The sequence below is a fragment of the Pan troglodytes genome, chromosome 12, assembly GCF_028858775.2.
Source record: "Pan troglodytes isolate AG18354 chromosome 12, NHGRI_mPanTro3-v2.0_pri, whole genome shotgun sequence".
In the NCBI taxonomy this organism is placed as follows: domain Eukaryota; kingdom Metazoa; phylum Chordata; class Mammalia; order Primates; family Hominidae; genus Pan; species Pan troglodytes.
Window position 1 is genome coordinate 119,039,092 of NC_072410.2, and position 19,626 is coordinate 119,058,717.

General features: G+C 42.4%; 1 protein-coding gene across 5 annotated transcripts in view; it reads right to left on the bottom strand.

Annotated features, from left to right (window-relative positions):
- Window positions 1-19,626, bottom strand: part of DCDC2C (doublecortin domain containing 2C) — a 139,375-nt gene that overhangs the window by 42,213 nt on the left and 77,536 nt on the right. For 2 of the 5 annotated variants that reach the window (XM_525678.8, XM_016946397.3), the window contains one exon: window positions 13,585-13,626. In XM_525678.8, coding sequence (XP_525678.5) covers window positions 13,585-13,626 — 42 coding nt within the window. Of the gene's footprint in view, window positions 1-10,215; window positions 10,385-12,659; window positions 12,918-13,584; window positions 13,627-19,626 lie in introns of those variants that run through there. The other 3 variants (XM_054677682.2, XM_016946384.3, XM_016946387.3) reach the window with 3 other exon arrangements.

Genomic DNA, 19,626 nt, shown 5'->3' on the forward strand with positions numbered 1-19,626 from the left:
CCACCCCAAATCAACAGAATATACATTGTTTTCAGCACCGCACCACACCTATTTCAAAATTGACCACATACTTGGAAGTAAAGCTCTCCTCAGCAAATGTAAAAGAACAGAAATTATAACAAATTATCTCTCAGACCACAGTGCAATCAAACTAAAACTCAGGATTAAGAATCTCACTCAAAACCACTCAACTACATGGAAACTGAACAACCTGCTCCTGAATGACTACTGGGTACATAACGAAATGAAGGCAGAAATAAAGATGTTCTTTGAAACCAACGAGAACAAAGACACAACATACCAGAATCTCTGGGACGCATTCAAAGCAGTGTGTAGAGGGAAATTTATAGCACTAAATGCCCACAAGAGAAAGCAGGAAAGATCCAAAATTGACACCCTAACATCACAATTAAAAGAACTAGAAAAGAAAGAGCAAACACATTCAAAAGCTAGCAGAAGGCAAGAAATAACTAAAATCAGAGCAGAACTGAAGGAAATAGAGACACAAAAAACCCTTCAAAAAATTAACGAATCCAGGAGCTGGTTTTTTGAAAGGATCAACAAAATTGATAGACCACTAGCAAGACTAATAAAGAAAAAGAGAGAGAAGAATCAAATAGACGCAATAAAAAATGATAAAGGGGATATCACCACCAATCCTACAGAAATACAAACTACCATCAGAGAATACTACAAACAACTCTACGCAAATAAACTAGAAAATCTAGAAGAAATGGATAAATTCCTCGACACATACACTCTCCCAAGACTAAACCAGGAAGAAGTTGAATCTCTGAATAGACCAATAACAGAAGCTGAAATTGTGGCAATAATCAATAGCTTACCAACCAAAAAGAGTCCAGGACCAGACGGATTCACAGCCGAATTCTACCAGAGGTACAAGGAGGAACTGGTACCATTCCTTCTGAAACTATTTCAATCAATAGAAAAAGAGGGAATCCTCCGTAACTCATTTTATGAAGCCAGCATCATCCTGATACCAAAGCCGGGCAGAGACACAACCAAAAAAGAGAATTTTAGACCAATATCCTTGATGAACATTGATGCAAAAATCTTCAATAAAGTACTGGCAAAACGAATCCAGCAGCACATCAAAAAGCTTATCCACCATGATCAAGTGGGCTTCATCCCTGGGATGCAAGGCTGGTTCAATATATGCAAATCAATAAATGTAATCCAGCATATAAACAGAACCAAAGACAAAAACCACATGATTATCTCAATAGATGCAGAAAAGGCCTTTGACAAAATTCAACAACTCTTCATGCTAAAAACTCTCAAGAAATTAGGTATTGATGGGACGTATCTCAAAATAATAAGAGCTATCTATGACAAACCCACAGCCAGTATCATACTGAATGGGCAAAAACTGGAAGCATTCCCTTTGAAAACTGGCACAAGACAGGGATGCCCTCTCTCACCACTCCTATTCAACATAGTGTTGGAAGTTCTGGCCAGGGCAATCAGGCAGGAGAAGGAAATAAAGGGTATTCAATTAGGAAAAGAGGAAGTCAAATTGTCCCTGTTTGCAGATGACATGATTTTATATCTAGAAAACCCCATTGTCTCAGCCCAAAATCTCCTTAAGCTGATAAGCAACTTCAGCAAAGTCTCAGGATACAAAATCAATGTACAAAAATCACAAGCACTCTTATACACCAACAACAGACAGAGAGCCAAATCATGAGTGAACTCCCATTCACAATTGCTTCAAAGAGAATAAAACACCTAGGAATCCAACTTACAAGGGATGTGAAGGACCTCTTCAAGGAGAACTATAAACCACTGCTCAAAGAAATAAAAGAGGATACAAACAAATGGAAGAACATCCCATGCTCATGGGTAGGAAGAATCAATACCGTGAAAATGGCCATACTGCCCAAGGTAATTTACAGATTCAATGCCATCCCCATCAAGCTACCAATGACTTTCTTCACAGAATTGGAAAAAACTACTTTAAAGTTCATATGGAACCAAAAAAGAGCCCGCATCGCCAAGTCAATCCTAAGCCAAAAGAACAAAGCTGGAGGCATCACACTACCTGACTTCAAACTATACTACAAGGCTACGGTAACCAAAACAGCATGGTACTGGTACCAAAACAGAGATATAGATCAATGGAACAGTATAGAGCCCTCAGAAATAACGCCGCATATCTACAACTATCTGATCTTTGACAAACCTGAGAAAAACAAGCAATGGGGAAAGGATTCCCTATTTAATAAATGGTGCTGGGAAAACTGGCTAGCCATATGTAGAAAGCTGAAACTGGATCCCTTCCTTACACCTTATACGAAAATCAATTCAAGATGGATTAAAGACTTAAACGTTAGACCTAAAACCATAAAAACCCTAGAAGAAAACCTAGGCATTACCATTCAGGACATAGGCATGGGCAAGGACTTCATGTCTAAAACACCAAAAGCAATGGCAACAAAAGACAAAATTGACAAATGGGATCTAATTAAACTAAAGAGCTTCTGCACAGCAAAAGAAACTATCATCAGAGTGAACAGGCAACCTACAGAATGGGAGAAAATTTTCGCAACCTCCTCATCTGACAAAGGGCTAATATCCAGAATCTACAATGAACTCAAAACAAATTTACAAGAAAAAAACAAACAACCCCATCAAAAAGTGGGCAAAGGACATGAACAGACACTTCTCAAAAGAAGACATTTATGCAGCCAAAAAACACATGAAAAAATGCTCACCATCACTGGCCATCAGAGAAATGCAAATCAAAACCATAATGAGATACCATCTCACACCAGTTAGAATGGCAATCATTAAAAAGTCAGGAAACAACAGGTGCTGGACAGGATGTGGAGAAATAGGAACACTTTTACACTGTTGGTGGGACTGTAAACTAGTTCAACCATTGTGGAAGTCAGTGTGGCGATTCCTCAGGGATCTAGAACTAGAAATACCATTTGACCCAGCCATCCCATTACTGGGTATATACCCAAAGGACTATAAATCATGCTGCTATAAAGACACATGCACATGTATGTTTATTGCGGCATTATTCACAATAGCAAAGACTTGGAACCAACCCAAATGTCCAAAGTGACAGACTGGATTAAGAAAGTGTGGCACATATACACCATGCAATACTATGCAGCCATAAAAAAGGATGAGTTCATGTCCTTTGTAGGGACATGGATGAAATTGGAAATCATCATTCTCAGTAAACTATCGCAAGAACAAAAAACCAAACACCGCATATTCTCACTCATAGGTGGGAATTGAGCAATGAGAACACATGGACACAGGAAGGGGAACATCATACTCTGGGGACTGTTGTGGGGTGGGGGGAGCAGGGAGGGATAGCATTGGGAGATATACCTAATGCTAGATGACGAGTTAATGGGTGCAGCGCACCAGCATGGCACATGTATACATATGTAACTAACCTGCACATTGTGCACATGTACCCTAAAACTTAAAGTATAATAATAATAAATAAATTTAAAAATAATAATAAAAAACTTCAAATTTGCAAAACATGCACATGTGTTTGACAGTGTCACAATACTAAAAGTCTTTTCTAAAGATGTTGATGAAAATATTAATGCATGTGATTTTTTAAGTATTGTATAATTAAATGTGTCATACATTTGCATAACTCATTGAACATTTGCATAACTCAATGAACCAATATTTTCCAAATGACCAATGCATCATGTTGTAAAATGCTGCATGGGTAAAAATGCATTCAAAGTGCAGAATATAACAATAGATTTTAATGTAGCAGGGAATAAAAAGTTCATTGATATGGGTTCTGATTCCACATTGTAACTAACCTTTAAGAAACTATCACTTGTCAAGTTTTGGTGTAGTACCAAAGAATATCCACAATTATCAACAAAGTCTATTCAAATATTCCTCTCTTTTTCAAGTACATATTTATGTGAGATTTTTATACATCACAAGCAAAAATAGAAAGACTGCATTAAAAACATGCTTCAAGCCCCCTTGCCCATGACCTGGCCTCTGCCCCCACACCCACCACCTTTCTGCACGGCCTCTTGTCTCTGAGGAGCACAGCAGCCTAGACGCAGTGACCTGGTCTACACCTTGCTGCATCTGTGTCTGAACCTGGCATAGAGTGTGGCGTGCCTGATAGACACTGGATGCCTGCTATTTGGAATTCATTTAAAACATTTCTATTGTAACAGAGAAATGACTGAACATTTTTAAATTACAGTATTGATATTAGCAAAGAGACACTTCCATTTCCCCTCCATTCATACAAAAGCACTGGAGAGGAATAATTTCCAGTGGTGTTTCTGGCTCAGAATTATAAGATCCCACAGACTCAGTCCATTCTGCTGATGGACGGCAGGACAGGGAGCCAGGCCATCTGGCACAGGCGCATTTGTCAGCTGCAGGTGCACAGAGTATGTGACACACATTTGGACAGCAGTGACAAAGTCATGTGGCAAGAATGCTGCACAGGCTTCAGATGCAGAAGGCGGCACTGAAGGATGTTTAGGAGCATTTTCGTCCATCCCAAGTATACAGACGGCTTGTCAAGTTCATATGCAATCTGTGCCTACAATATTTACCAATTTGTGAAATGTATTCTTAAGTGTAAATCAAGGTGTAAATTTGCGTTTGGGTATACTACAACTTTTTTTAAGGCCTGTCTTTTTCTTTTCATTCTATTTACAAACAGCAAATGCGAGTTTGTATTTATGGACCTCTTTTTTGCAACGCCGTGGATACCCCTCCTTCAAAGATCAATAAAGACAAATCCTGAAGATGAACAAACGAGAAACAAATGCCTTGCCTTGAACGGAAATTATACGACCTTATGGATGGAATCTCCATGTACTCTGAACGGTGAATCTCAGTTCTGAGTTAAAACTCCCAGCTGCTTCTCACATTGGCTTTGTCTTGGGGAAAAGCTGCCAGGTTCCCTGAAGATATGAAGAAAAAAGGCCCCTGAACAATCTCATTTGTCAATTCAAAGTGCCTGTGGACTTTCAAGTCCCTTTCCTCTTCACGTTTGATTTTCTTTCCTTAAATTACTCATCGGAGAAGACACATTTTTCTCCAAAATATGGCTGTCAATTTAGGGTAACCAAGTAATAAATTCCCCTAAAAGTACCCTCACAGAGTGTGGTGTAGGCAGCCGATAAGGATTTCTCATTAAGCCTTCCCAGAAATGAAAATTTGAAATGTTACTTTTTGTGTCCAAAATTTATATTTACAACCAGGTCTATGTTACCACAACCTAAACTCCAGCTTGTCTGGTACCTTGCAGAAACATCGTAAATTGACTATATATATAATTATAATTTGAAATAATTCATATATTTTAAAAGTTACAGAGAGCATCTCTGTAACTCATGGGGAAAACCAAGTAAATACAAATAAAATACTTTCCTTTTGTGACTACAATGGCTTGTGCATTATGTGGTCATATTTTAATAAACACCTGCCAACCTGAGGCCAACAGAAGTAGGACAAGGGGCCACTCGTGGAGAACAGAAATGGAATCTGAAGCCCCAGACACCAGGGGCTGGATGCACAGCTCAGAGAAGACCATCCGGCTGAACTAGCAGGCACTGTTTCTGTTTTCTCCAGGGCCCATTCCTGCTGCTTAGGCGTTACAAGGCAGGCATCAAGTTCTATGAACTACTTTAATGTCCTCTAACCCCACGGGAGATACCTACACTGACTCTTTTAATTAAGAGTTTGCTCACAGCAAAATCCCATCACTGTTCTTTGTCTATGTCATAGCAGATGTCCCAAAGTAAGAATTTTGTCTATCTGCTTAAAACCAATTTTCTGTAACAGATAATATTGTGGATAACTGGTGAATTTAAAAAAATGAACTAATAAATGAATGGCCAAAGGCTACTGAGGAATTGGGTGCTCCCTGAACACCCAGCTTCATCTCATCTCCTTTCCTTTTCACTGTCAAGGTCAAAAATAAGTTTGAATATACCAGAGGGACACAGAATGCCCTGTGGCGGTGTGTCATGAGAGTACTGCCTGGATCCTGCACTCTGCCCACAGGGTGGCTTAGAGGAGAAGACATTCTGCCAGCGGGAGGGGAGGAAGAGTGCTGGCCCAGCCTTGGCATGGCACCCAGGCCACTGCAAACAACACAGTGCTGGAGAGGTGTGAGGGTCATCAGGCCCCCGGGGGAGCTGGGAAGCAAATCCGAGTCCACTGGGGAGAGGGAAAGAGGATGAGAATTTGAGTCCTCAGCCTAGCAACCAGGAGGAAAGTAGGGAAGCTTCCAAGATGGAAGGCAAGGCGGTGAAAACTGACCTGCATCCGCTGATCTTTGTTCACTTGCTACTTCTCCAGGCTAGACTGGAACCATTTCATTTCCTTCTTCAGGACGCTAGTTGTGATTTCTAAAATTGTCGTGAATACAACAAAACTGCTTCCATGGAGCCCACCACACGAAAAGGCGATTGGTCCATCCATGACTGTCTCTTATAAAACGCCAATGCAATACCTTGTGTTTGATTAATGAAGAGTGGAGCCCACCACACGAAAAGGCGATTGGTTCATCCGTGACTGCCTCTTATAAAATGCCAATGCAATACCCTGTGTTTTATTCATGAAGAGCACTGCCCAGAGAATCTTTTCTGTTTTTAAGTGAAAATCTTTCTCCTATTATTTGAGTCCAAATGAATCTCCTATGTATAGAGGGATACAAGCTTTCTACTTCTAGAACCACAAAATTTTCTTTTTTTTTGAGACAGAGTCTCACTCTGTGGCCCAGGCTGGAGTGCAGTGGTGCGATCTCGGCTCCTGCAAGCTCTGCCCCACGGGTTCACGCCATTCTCCTGCCTCAGCCTCCCGAGTAGCTGGGACTACAGGTGCCCACCACCACACCTGGCTCATTTTTTTATATTTTTAGTAGAGACGGGGTTTCGCCGTGTTAGCCAGGATGGTCTCGATCTCCTGACCTCGTGATCTGTCCTCCTTGGCCTCCCAAAGTGCTAGGATTACAGGCATGAGCCACCGCGCCCGGCCTAGAACCACATAATTTTCTAAAAGTTTCATTGCTTAATATTTCACCACGACACCACTTAGCATTACTAATGACCTTACACTTCACTTTTGAGACTCCAATGTTGATCGCTATTGACCTTGTCTCTTAGAGAAGCAATAAAAGACTTAGCTGTGGTGATGGAGTAGTATCAACATAATAAAGAGAAAAAACAGTAAAGATACTGGGCAGGCGATTAATTTTAAAAATCAATTAATGAATCAATGCCATTGTCATTTTGTTGCAAAAATCCTGAGTCAGAGATAATGCTGGATCCTGGTTTTATTGGCATTTCTGGCAATGTTAATTAAATGAAAACCCTCCACTGATTGACTGAGAAAGCACACAAGGAGAGGAAATGATTGTTATGGATCTGTGGATGCATTTCACTTCAGTAAGATGCTGAAATGGTGTTTTCATCAGTAGCTGCAGGCGATGGAAAATGGCTGACGTTCTGAGCTTAGCATGTCTTAAGCATGTCAAATCACTTAAATATTATTTATGTCAATTGATATAAACCACCACTTTGATCATTTAAAGAGGCTGCACTGTTTTATCACTTGTCTAATAGCTAGTAGCACATCAACTACTCACTTTTTTCACCTGCTCTCATCTGGGGCATTCTGGGTAAACACTGGCAGAAGGCGCACAGTTTCTCAGCTTCTGTAGAGCACCTGAAGCACGAGAGCCTCCTTGGGAAGACCTATCTCCTTCAAGACCCTTCGTCAGTCTGGTGGATTTCAATCCTCAATGAATTTGTAAGCACACTATGATTTGAGGTACAGTCATAAAGACAAGAAGACTAAAAAGCAAAATAGACATGACTCTTTTTTTGTTGTAAGAAAATAAGCATGCAACAGCACACAACATTAATCAATCATAGATAATTCCTGTTCTATAACCACTGTTATGAAGTTACCCACTATGTTCTATTTTCTTATGTTCTTGTCATTATGATTCCACCCAAAGTCAAACATTTCCTAGTTTTCAAAAACATGAAACACCAAAGCCTAAAAGCCACAAGAGGATCAAATCTCTCTTTCTTTAACCCTAGAATGCCCAGGCTTAGTTAGTTAAGAAATTCTGAGCAATCAGTACCCCCGGACAGGAAAGAAGGAGACATATAAGCAGATGTGCTCCACACATAAAGGGAGCATTTAGTAGGAAAAAATTAACCATCCAATGGAGAGTTGTTGAAAAGTTGAATGCAAACACAAAATAACTTGGGGGATAATTGGAAAAAGGCAAAGTATTTGAAAATGACATGATTATAATAGCATGCTTCCTGAAGGATGAGAGCATTAACAGATGACCAGAATGAGTAATTGTTTCTTGAGACAGGTGACTCACAGAACAATTAGAGGCATGGCATTAGAAAAAGAGTGAAAGATCAAGTCATAAATATAAATAAATACAGTATAAAGTTGAGCAATGATGACAATTGGTACTATTTACTGTAAGGCATTTCTTCAAGAGAAGCACAGGAGCCAGTCCTCAGTTCAAAGGAAGTCTGGAAATAGGGCAGGAAAAAGGCCTCTGGATTCCACGTGGAGTTTTGTGTGGTGCTTGGCAGTTTTTCACTCTTGTTTCTCCAATGGGCTAAAATATAAATGTTTCAAAGGCAGACAAAACCCACTATTTTTCTATCACATTGAAAACATTTGGCCAGGCAGAGTGGCTCACGTCTGTAATCCCAGCACTTTGGGAGGCTGAGGTGGGTGGATCACTTGAGGTCAGGAGTTCAAGATCAGCCTGGACAACATGGTGAAACCCTTCTCTACTAAAAATACAAAAAAAAAAAAAATTAGCTGGGTATGGTGGCACGCGTGCCATGCCTGTAATCCCAGCTACTCAGTTAGCTGAAGCATGAGATCTTTTGAACGTGGGAGGCGGAGCTTGCAGGTGACAGAGGGAGACCCTGTCTCAGAAAAAGAGAGAGAGAGAGAGGGAGTGTTGGGGGGAGAGAGGGAGGGTTTGGGGGAGGGAGGGAAGGCAGGAAGGGAGGAAGGGAGGAAGGGAGGAAGGAAGGGAGGAAGGGAGGGAGGAAGGGAGGAAGGGAGGAAGGGAGGAAGGGAGGAAGGGAGGGAGGAAGGAAGGGAGGAAGGGAGGAAGGAAGGGAGGAAGGGAGGGAGGAAGGAAGGGAGGAAGGGAGGAAGGGAGGAAGGAAGGGAGGAAGGGAGGGAGGAAGGGAGGAAGGGAGGGAAGGAAGGGAGGGAGGGAGGGAGGAAGGGAGGAAGGGAGGGAGGAAGGGAGGAAGGGAGGGAAGGAAGGGAGGAAGGGAGGGAGGAAGGGAGGAAGGGAGGGAAGGAAGGGAGGAAGGGAGGGAGGAAGGGAGGAAGGGAGGAAGGGAGGAAGGAAGGGAGGAAGGGAGGGAAGGAAGGGAGGAAGGGAGGGAGGAAGGGAGGAAGGGAGGAAGGGAGGAAGGGAGGAAGGAAGGGAGGAAGGGAGGAAGGGAGGGAAGGAAGGGAGGAAGGGAGGGAGGAAGGGAGGAAGGGAGGGAAGGAAGGGAGGAAGGGAGGGAGGAAGGGAGGAAGGGAGGGAAGGAAGGGAGGAAGGGAGGAAGGAAGGGAGGAAGGAAGGGAGGAAGGGAGGGAGGGAGGGAGGGAGGAAGGGAGGAAGGGAGGAAGGGAGGGAGGAAGGGAGGAAGGGAGGGAGGAAGGGAGGAAGGGAGGGAAGGAAGGGAGGAAGGGAGGGAGGAAGGGAGGAAGGGAGGAAGGGAGGAAGGAAGGGAGGAAGGGAGGAAGGGAGGAAGGAAGGGAGGAAGGGAGGAAGGGAGGGAAGGAAGGGAGGAAGGGAGGAAGGGAGGGAGGAAGGGAGGAAGGGAGGGAGGAAGGGAGGAAGGGAGGGAAGGAAGGGAGGAAGGGAGGGAGGAAGGGAGGAAGGGAGGAAGGGAGGGAGGAAGGGAGGAAGGGAGGGAGGGAGGAAGGGAGGAAGGGAGGGAAGGAAGGGAGGGAAGGAAGGAAGAAAGGGAAACGGAAGAAAGGAAGAAAAACGTTTAACAAAGGATGTTAACAGGCTGTGAATGTTGCCTCCAACATGCATTTGAAAGGACTTTGCTTTGATACGATCATGCATAACATTGTCCTGAAACTTACAAAGTGCACCCAGATAGACCATGTCACAAATCGATGACTACAAATACTAAAAATCTTATGTTAGGTACTTTTTTTTTTTAACTAATAGCACATTTATTGTTGATCAAAATTATACTTGATTTCTGAAGCCTTTGGGGGAAAAAATGTCACAATATCTTCTTATACACGTTGCACCTGGAACTTGTCACTATGGCATCCTGTCGTGCTGCTTGGCTGTCGGAAGTGACCGATATGTTCATATTATAATCTATGGTGCAAAAACACAAAATGAAAACAGCAAACTACACACCCGGTGTATTCTGAATGCTCTTTGTGGGTGTTATATTTCAGAAAGTTACTATCTGTCCAATACAGGATGGAAGTAGGATAGTTCAACATTTAGATTCATGATTTAAGATTGTAGTTTACGTTTTAAAATCTGTTAGTGGATAATTATTCAATCTGTTTACTTTTCTTCTCTTAAATCTATTTGTCACTATCGTTAAAAAAAATAGCCAGTGAGAAATCAAATTGAATATTTGTTCAGAAGAAAAAATAAAACTTGCTTTTTAAATTCTGATTTGAGATCAAATATTCAGAGCAGATGACATCCAGGAAGCAACACTTGCAACATAGATCTGGAAAAATTCCTTGTAAGTACATGATGCCTGTTGTTTTGTTGTTGCTGTTTTTAAAGTGAATGGCAGCTCTGCTCAAAAACGTTTAAATCTATTTCAAATAAATAAAACCAATATTCTGAAGTATACTGAGAAAAAAACCTAAGATGTTGAAAATATCCTCAATACTGATTCATAGTATTTCTTAAGATAGAATTTTCTATTATTTGACAAGTTTCAACCTTCTTAATACTCTACACAAAAAGTAAATTTAAAATGGAAAACAGTCCTGAAGAACATGCACAAAAGTGAGAACAGACTCTGAGCAGAGGAATTCAGGGTTTTCACTTTCTCATTTTTTTCTTATCTGCATTTTCTAATAAGTCTACAACCAACATAAATTGTTTATAGTTTAACAAAGTATTCTTAATTTTAAAACTAGTGTGAGGTATCAAAGGAGAAAATTTCATTTAAAAATACAGTTAATGTTGACTGTAAGTAAGGCATTGTGCATGCCCGATGCTGAGAAAAGGGCAAATGTGAGTAAAATCTCATTCCTTCTTTCAAAGACTTTAGACCTCCATTGGAGTCATGATTATATTAGAGAATAACAGTAACAACAGTAGACAGCGTTTATCCCCGACCACTGAGTAAGGAAAAGTCACTTTTAAATACTTCTAATCTTTACACTCATTTCACAAGTTGGAAATTATCTCATTTTCACAGATAAGGAAACCGAGGGTCAGAGAAATGAAACTATTTGCGCACAGTTTGCATGCGGCCCAATTTGCATTCTTTTCATTCCATTATGTTTGGTAAAATATTCCCTTTAAAAGAGTAACCTGTGTGCCAAACAAGTGATAAATGCTCCAAAGAATTACTTGACATTCAAACCAGATATTATTTTCCTTCAGGGACATCACTATGAATACACATTAGTTTTCCCAGTCACGTGCACTTAGGTTGGCTGCAGAGAGTTCCAGAGGATGGAATGCCACATAACAAATGGATTACACTGATTTCAACAAGGGAGTTAAGAGTGGGGAAAACCAAGTGTCTAATTTCAAGCTGAGGAACAAAAACTTTCATTATCTAACTCAAGAACAAATAATATAAACACCATTTTAAACATAGATATGTTATACTTTTCAGGAACTTTCCAATCCATTGCCTCATTGATTCTTGAAAAGTAAGTAAACCTATAAACATGTAAAATGCTTGTTGATTGATTCAATCGAGTTACTTAACAAAGGACACCTAGCAAGTTAGTGGAAAAGCTAAAACAGGAATTTAGCGCTCCTCCAGCCACAAGGCTGCCTGCACATCCACACGAGAGGCTCCGTGCACAGGCGGGACACACCCGCACCAGAGGCTCTGTGCACAGGCGGGACACACCCACACGAGAGGCTCCGTGCACAGGCAGGACACACCCACACGAGAGGCCCTGTGCACAGGCAGGACACACCCGCACCAGAGGCTCCGTGCACAGGCCGGACACACGCACACCAGAGGCTCCGTGCACAGGCAGGACACATCTGCAGGAGAGGTTCACTGCACGTGGAGGGCGGGGGTGGGAAACATCCACATAAGAGGTTCCCTGCACAGGCGGGACACACCCACACGAGAGGCTCCATGCACAGGCGGGACACCCACACCAGAGGCTCCATGCACAGGCGGGACACACCCACACGAGAGGCTCCGTGCACAGGCGGGACACACCCACACGAGAGGCCCTGTGCACAGGCGGGACACATCTGCATGGGAGGCTCAGTGCTCGGTGGGACACATCCACACCAGAGGCTCTGTGCATATGCAATACGCAGCTCACACGTGTTCCCCTCCCCCATAATATGGTCAGGAATATTTGTGCAAGTCAGCTATTTTTAACAATAAGAATAAAAGTAGTAACGCTAAGCAGACTTTACACATATTCTCTCCTGGAGGTTGATTTTGTTATAAACAATTGGACAGACAAACTTTGAATAGAGGAGGAAACTGAGGCAATCAGGTTTTAAGGAGTGTTCCCGAAGCCACACATCCGGCAGGTACTGGAGCAGCCAAGGCCAGGCAGAGCTGATTCAAGTCCTCAAGGTGTGCAGACACTGGCTTCAGTTAGGTTAACCTCCCCAAGTGTCATCACTCAGGGCTCACGTCCTTTGCGGAGTGCTGAGGTGTCTAGGAAAACTAAAGACTAAATAAATGAAACTTGACACATTCAGACAAAAATCACTGTCATCACTTAGTCATCTACCAACTCAGGATGAGAACTCAGTCCTGCTGAGGACAGAGCTATTGCTGACAGCAGGGAGAGCAGCGCTTCTAGGGGGAAGCACCTTCCGCTGCCAGGTGGGGTTCCCGGCCCAGCTACACATCCGCTTTCCCAAGGGCTGTGAGCCCCCCACTCCCTTGCTCTCGCCAGGCAAGCACATCCATCCTTAGCTTCATGGCTGGCGTCTGAAGGTGCAGCTTTTATGACTGCCTGGAAAACCTAAGTGAGTGACTACAGGTGTAGCTGCCAGATAATTCAAACGTGTTTTCCAGGTTTTCCAGGCAATCATAAAAGCTGCACCTTCAGACGCCAGCCACACGCTGCCCTAGGGAGCTTTTTACTCCTGGTTCTTATTTGCCTTTCCTGAGGATCCATCCACCCATGTGAAAGGCCGTGATTATGCTTCTTTTCCTCCAGGTTTGTTTTCTAACTCTGGAAAACAGAGCTACGGTGTATGACAGAGGCATAAAAGTTACATTCCTAAAAAGCACCTGAGAAGATTTGGGGATCCGTGGATTCTCTTGTTAGGTCTGTCTTCAGAATAGAAAACGCAAAACTACAGCATTTGTTGTTGATACAAACCTTTCTTTCAACGTCTTCACAAAGCCTTGCATCTTCTTTATCCTAGTATGAAAAAATAAATATAGGAATCAACTATCGCAAGAAGGATGTTGTAAAATAAATCCTTAATCTCCCCCACCTCTACTCAGCTTCTCAGGGAGGTCAAATTCTTTCTCATAAACATCATTCAGGAGCTTGGTGTAAAGCCTCAAGCCTCATCCTCACTACCGACTCACTGCTCTGTTCCTCCTACTTCCTTCCATTTAGTTTCCCATTCTAAATTCTTTGTTTTTATGTACATCTTTTTGATCATTCTTATGCAAAAGGCGCATGTCATACCTGTATTCTCTGTTGCACTTTGATTTTTTTTCACTTAATATAACATCTTGGAGCTCCCATCCTTCTGTTATATGAGTCTATCTAATTATTTTCACAGCTGTATTGTATTCCATTCTATTGGTAAAACATAAGTTAATCAACCAACCCTGTGGATGAACATTGCATTTGTTTCTATTAATAGTCATTAATATATTGTAATATATTAATATTTGTTATATTAATATAACATGCATAGGATGCTCTTGGAGGAAGAGAAAATCATCACCCCAAAATCAGAGTCAATCTCCCTCTCTCTCTTCCTGTCCCTCTCTCTCTTTATTGAATCTTAATATAACAAATATTAATAGTTGTTAATTAATATATTTGTAAAATATTCCTGGCTATCATAATAATGGTTTAAAAAGGTGCAGAAGATATTCCTAGCTATGATAATGGTTTAAAAAAAGTGCAGATTTAATTTTAATAGAAAGAGCAAAAACTCTTTTCCAAAGGGCTGCATTGATTTATACATGACCCTAATAAGAAGTATTGCTACTTTTCTGCATCCATATTAACATAAAAATATAGCATTCAATTATCTGCAAGAGGAATGTTGTAAAACAAATCCCTAATCTGGATTTATTAAGCACTGGACATTGTCAATCTGATTTAACAACAAAAAAACCTCATTTTTATTATTTGCATTTCTTTAATTAGGAATGATATGGACATATTTCCTTATGTCTTTTGGAAATTTGTATTCTTCTTTGTGAATTTCCTGTTTGTCTTATTTGCCTTTCTTTTTATTGGGCTTTGTGTTAATGATTTATGAGACTTGTGTAAATCAAGAAAATTTGATTTGTATTGCAAATATTTTCTTCCTTATTTTGTTTAGCTTTTAACTTTATGAAATTTTCCAAAGAGAAAAGTTTGATTTTCATGTAGATAAACACTAAGGCTTTGGAGATAATTACTTCTTCTGATATAGCCTTTTGAGACTCACTGAATATCCACCTTCATCTTTAGTCCCCTCTACTGGGGCCACGCTCAGCTCCTGCTTGGCCACACTCTGGCCTCAGGCCAGAGGCCTTGCGATGCCCCACGCTACCTCCACTGCCACACACTGGTCACCTAATATCTTCCAGAGTCTCTATCAAGCTCAAGATCAGTTACTCCTGTGTGCAAGGTGATATGAAAGGCACTAACGATGACACCAAAATGAATTAAGTTGAGACTCTTCCTTCAGGAAATGTAAGTCACTCAGAAGAGACAGTAGACGTACACAAACAGCTCTAATTAAAGCCAAACTGTGCTTTGGACGGCGTAGGAAGGACAAACAAAATACTAGTGGAGGTTAGTGGAGGAAGAGATGCTCCCTGGGGAAGAAGGATCCAGAGAGCCGTAAGGACGAGGCTGGCTCTGCAGTGAGCCCTGGAAGTGGGTGAGAGCTGGAAAGGCAGAGGTGCAGCAGGCATCAGGCACAGCTCCGGAGAGGCCAGAACATGCACAGGATGCTCTTGGAGGAAGAGAAAATCATAACCCCAAATCAGAGTCCATCTCCCACTCCCTCTTCCTGTCCCTCTCTCTCTTTATTGAATACACAAAATTACCCATGAAATTTTTTTACAGCTTTTTCAAAAGTATGAAACACCTAAATACTATTTGAAAGGTCGATAATTGAGAATCAGAGAAAAACCTGAGTCACACAATACCCGACCACTCCTATGCATAACCCTTCTCTAAAGCATCCCTCCAGAGCTGGCTACAGACCGCACGGAGATACTTCCAAGGATAGGAAGCTCGTGTCATCCTTGGAGAGAGCCCTGAGCACGTGGCCTGTGGATACATTTTTTGGCATTGCCATTCATACTTTCCATCTTGCTTTGGAAAGGGATTGAACCTTTTCAAAACCATTACGCATTGCTTTACAAACTTTGCAGGTAGCGTAAATTAAAAAGTGCTGCTTGCACATAAGATGTTTTAAAACCAATGAGTCCAAACAAATCAAGCACTAAGAACTGGAGAAGGCCAGGTGCGGTGGCTCACGCCTGTAATCCCAGCACTTTGGGAGGCTAAGGTGGGTGGATCGTGAGGTCAGGAGATTGAGACCAACCTGGCTATCACGGTGAAACCCCGTCTCTACTAAAAACACAAAAAATTGGCCAGGTGTGGTGGCAGGTGCCTGTAGTCCCAGCTACTCGGGAGGCTGAGGCAGGAGAATGGCGTGAACCCAGGAGGCGGAGCTTGCAGTGAGCCGAGATAGCACCACTGCACTCCAGCCTGGGCGACAGAGCAAGACTCCGTCTCGGAAAAAAAAAAAAGAACTGAAGAAAATTCCAGTGTTCCAATGTTAATAACATTCCATCTTTAAGGATGAAAAATGTTATTACAGTGCCCAATATTGTCAGAATTGTAGTGATTGTATAATTAACATGTTTAAAATATTCTGAGGATGAGGAAGTGTCATCCAAAAACACAGTTCTATTTTTGCTTTTGATTTTGATTGCTCCCACTTCTATGCTATTGACATACATAATTATAAAATGAATGCACCCTGAGCTGTGGCGTGAGGAAGATCCCATCATAATACTTGCATCTGAACAGCTCCTTCAGGCCGGGATTGTTTTAAGTGCTTCAAATGACAACACAGTTGGGGCTAGGCAAAGCAAGGAACGGGGAGTTAGCGCAGGACAGGGAGCTGGCACAGAGTTTCGGTGTGAGGGGATGAAAAGGTGCTGGAACCAGACCATGGCCGTGACTGTGCAACACGGAGAACGTGATTAATGCCGCTGAACTGCACGTTGAAAATGGTTAAATGGCAAATTGTATTTATATGTTACCACAAAAATCATTTGTATTCTACCACAAAAATAACGTTTGTGATCAAGCATCAGAAATCTTTTCTATATATAGTAGTAATTGTTGTTGTTTTTCTTTCCAGACAGAGTCTCTCTCTGTCACCCAGGCTGGAGTGGCACAATTGTAACTCACTGCAGCCTCAACCTCCTGGGCCCAAGCAATCCTCTCACCTCAGCCTCCCAGGGAGCTGGGACTACAGGTGCACACCACTGCACCTGGCTACCTTTTTTTATTTCACTAATTTTTTGTAGAAACAGGGTCTCACTATGTTTCTCAGGCTGTTCTCAAACTCCTGGCTTCAAGCAATCCTCCTGCATTAGCCGCCCAAATTGCCAGGATTACAGGCATGAGCCACTGTGCCTGAACAATACATATTTATAAATAAAGTTTATAATATGTCTTCTTACAACTTTGCAAGGTAATTAGCATTTTACTCCAGGATTACATATTTAAGTAACTTCATCATAGGCAACTGAAAGCAAATCTGCAGATATTTATTAAACACCTACTGTATATAAGACACTGAATGATACATAAGTTGACAGGACACAATCCCGGTCTTTGAGGAGGTCAAGCCGGCAATCATATGCCTAAAATTTTTAATATCATCAATATCAAATAAATGTCATATGATTAATTTGTCAAATGAATGTATAAATGAAATGCCAAGTGAACTATAGTTCATTGAGAGCAGGGTTAGCTCACCGTGGCCTATTGGCCAGGAAGGGCTAATTGAGTCCTGCTTCTTTTTAATTGTTATTACAGCTAGTATAATGCATATAAAACGCTTGCTCTTTTTGAGCCCTCAAAAACGTGGGCCAAATTTTAGGGCCAATTACCTTCAACCCCATGGGTTGCTTCACATCAACAAAGTTTTGTTTCAGTCATGTTAGAAGCAAAGACTGAGCTGTTAGAACTGAAACACTTGAGCCACCCGGCACCCCCTGAAGCAGTAGGTGACGCCAGCGAAGCAACGGTATCTACGAGGGACACAGTGTGAAGGCTGATACAGGAAATACCTCTTCCGGGAAGTTATATATAAATAACCAGCATGGTTCACTGGAAGAAGAAAACACAGCCTTTGGAATCGCTCAAAACGAGCTTCAAATCCAAGCCCCATCACCTCCTGCGTGACGCCGACAAGCTACCTAAACTCCCCATCTCATTGTTTTTAATCTTGTTTATTCTGCCTTCCTTAAAGATCGACTGTGCAGTGGAGACAGGGCTGGGTATGTGGGAATGGCTGCGCAGTGCCTGGTGCACGGTGAAGCTCGGGATGCCTTCGTTTGCTCCCCAGCCCTCCCTGTCCTGTCTCCCGTCATTAATGTTCAGGCAAGAGAACCAAGGTATGGCTGTCCCTATCACCTTTTAGATCCTTGGCCCGGATACCTGGGGACTAGGTGCTTGGGTTTGCCATTGAATTCCAGTGATAGTGCTTACATTAAGAAAGACATTTTGATTCACTCTAAGAAATTAAATCTGCTACTGGCTGTTATCAAGTCACTAATACGCATGGATCCCCCCAGCAGCCTGAGTAGATTTCCGTAACAAATCAGTTAAGCACAGATGACAAATTCAACTACCAGTGTGCACAAGGGATTCAGGAGACAGCACAAACTCACTGCAGTCAGAAGGCCTGGATTATATCGCTATTGAAATATGCCATTCACATAATAGCACCCTCTCCTTGAGGGTAAGCAAGGTAAGCCAGTGGCTTGTTTGCCCCTCTTAGCCTAATGCTCTAAGACAAATGTCTGCACTCTCACTCCTGCTCTCAGAACACACTCTTACCCTCGACGGAGGGTGCCAAAGAAATAAAAAACTGTCTTTGCTCTTCGTCTGACAGTCTTCCCTACTCATCCAGATAAAGACAGGATACCTTTCCACAATTATCCAGGAATATAAAGAAGAATGAGCTGTTTTACAAGTGTATTCTGTTTGACTGCCTGTTTTAGATCAGAAGCTGCTTTGGTGTTTTCTAAAAAACCTGAACTAACTTCCTGAGGACCCATATCCCTTCCAACAAACACCTGTTCCAAGTTGTGTCAAGCGCCGGGGGTGACCTGCGTGGCTCCAGCACCCTGGCACAAGCTCCCTAGGGGTCACTCCTCCCCTTTCTTCAAGGTGGCAGCCAGGAAGCTGCAGGGCAAGTTTAAGAGCAAAAAAAGTGACTCCTGGCAAGGCTGCGAGTGTCCCCGCCTGTTTACAGCTCTGGAGGATAAATCAGACTGCAACTCCCAGACTTAATGAATCCGGGAGCTCATTACACAGCCTCCTGTGTGATGATCAATTTACACAGCTTCCTGACTGCCGCCAAACTTTTAAAAACAAGAGACTACCTTGAAACAAAAATAAAGATCCACAGACAGAATTCTGAAAACAAAGTCATCAAAGTCCACTTCTTAGCTAAAAATGATACATTTAAAGTAAATTCTGTTTTCCAGATACACACATTTTATGTGGACGATAAGTTGCATAATCTCATAGAGGACCACAGACACACGCTCCCTGCATGGAGGAAGTTTCCAGGACATCCAGATAGGAAGAAGACCGAGCAAGAACCCACACTGCCAAGCGTCCTGCGCTGGCTTCCACTGCCATCTGCACACAGGCACCACGCGCCCTCACCCTCGTGCTCCCCGGCGGGACCAGCTACTGACACCACACCACAAACTACGCCAGTCAGCACCCCAGGTGTCCACTCCACACAGCCACCTGCACACCTGCTGCCTTCCTTCACCTCCCTGGACGTTCCCAGCTAAAAGTACATCTTGAAACTTGCTGGGGGAAAAGTTTTTAGGTTTGTGACTGGAAGTAGGGCAGAAAGTAATTAGGACGAGTGTAGATGTGATTAAAATGACTCATGTAATTGACTGGCACAGGAAA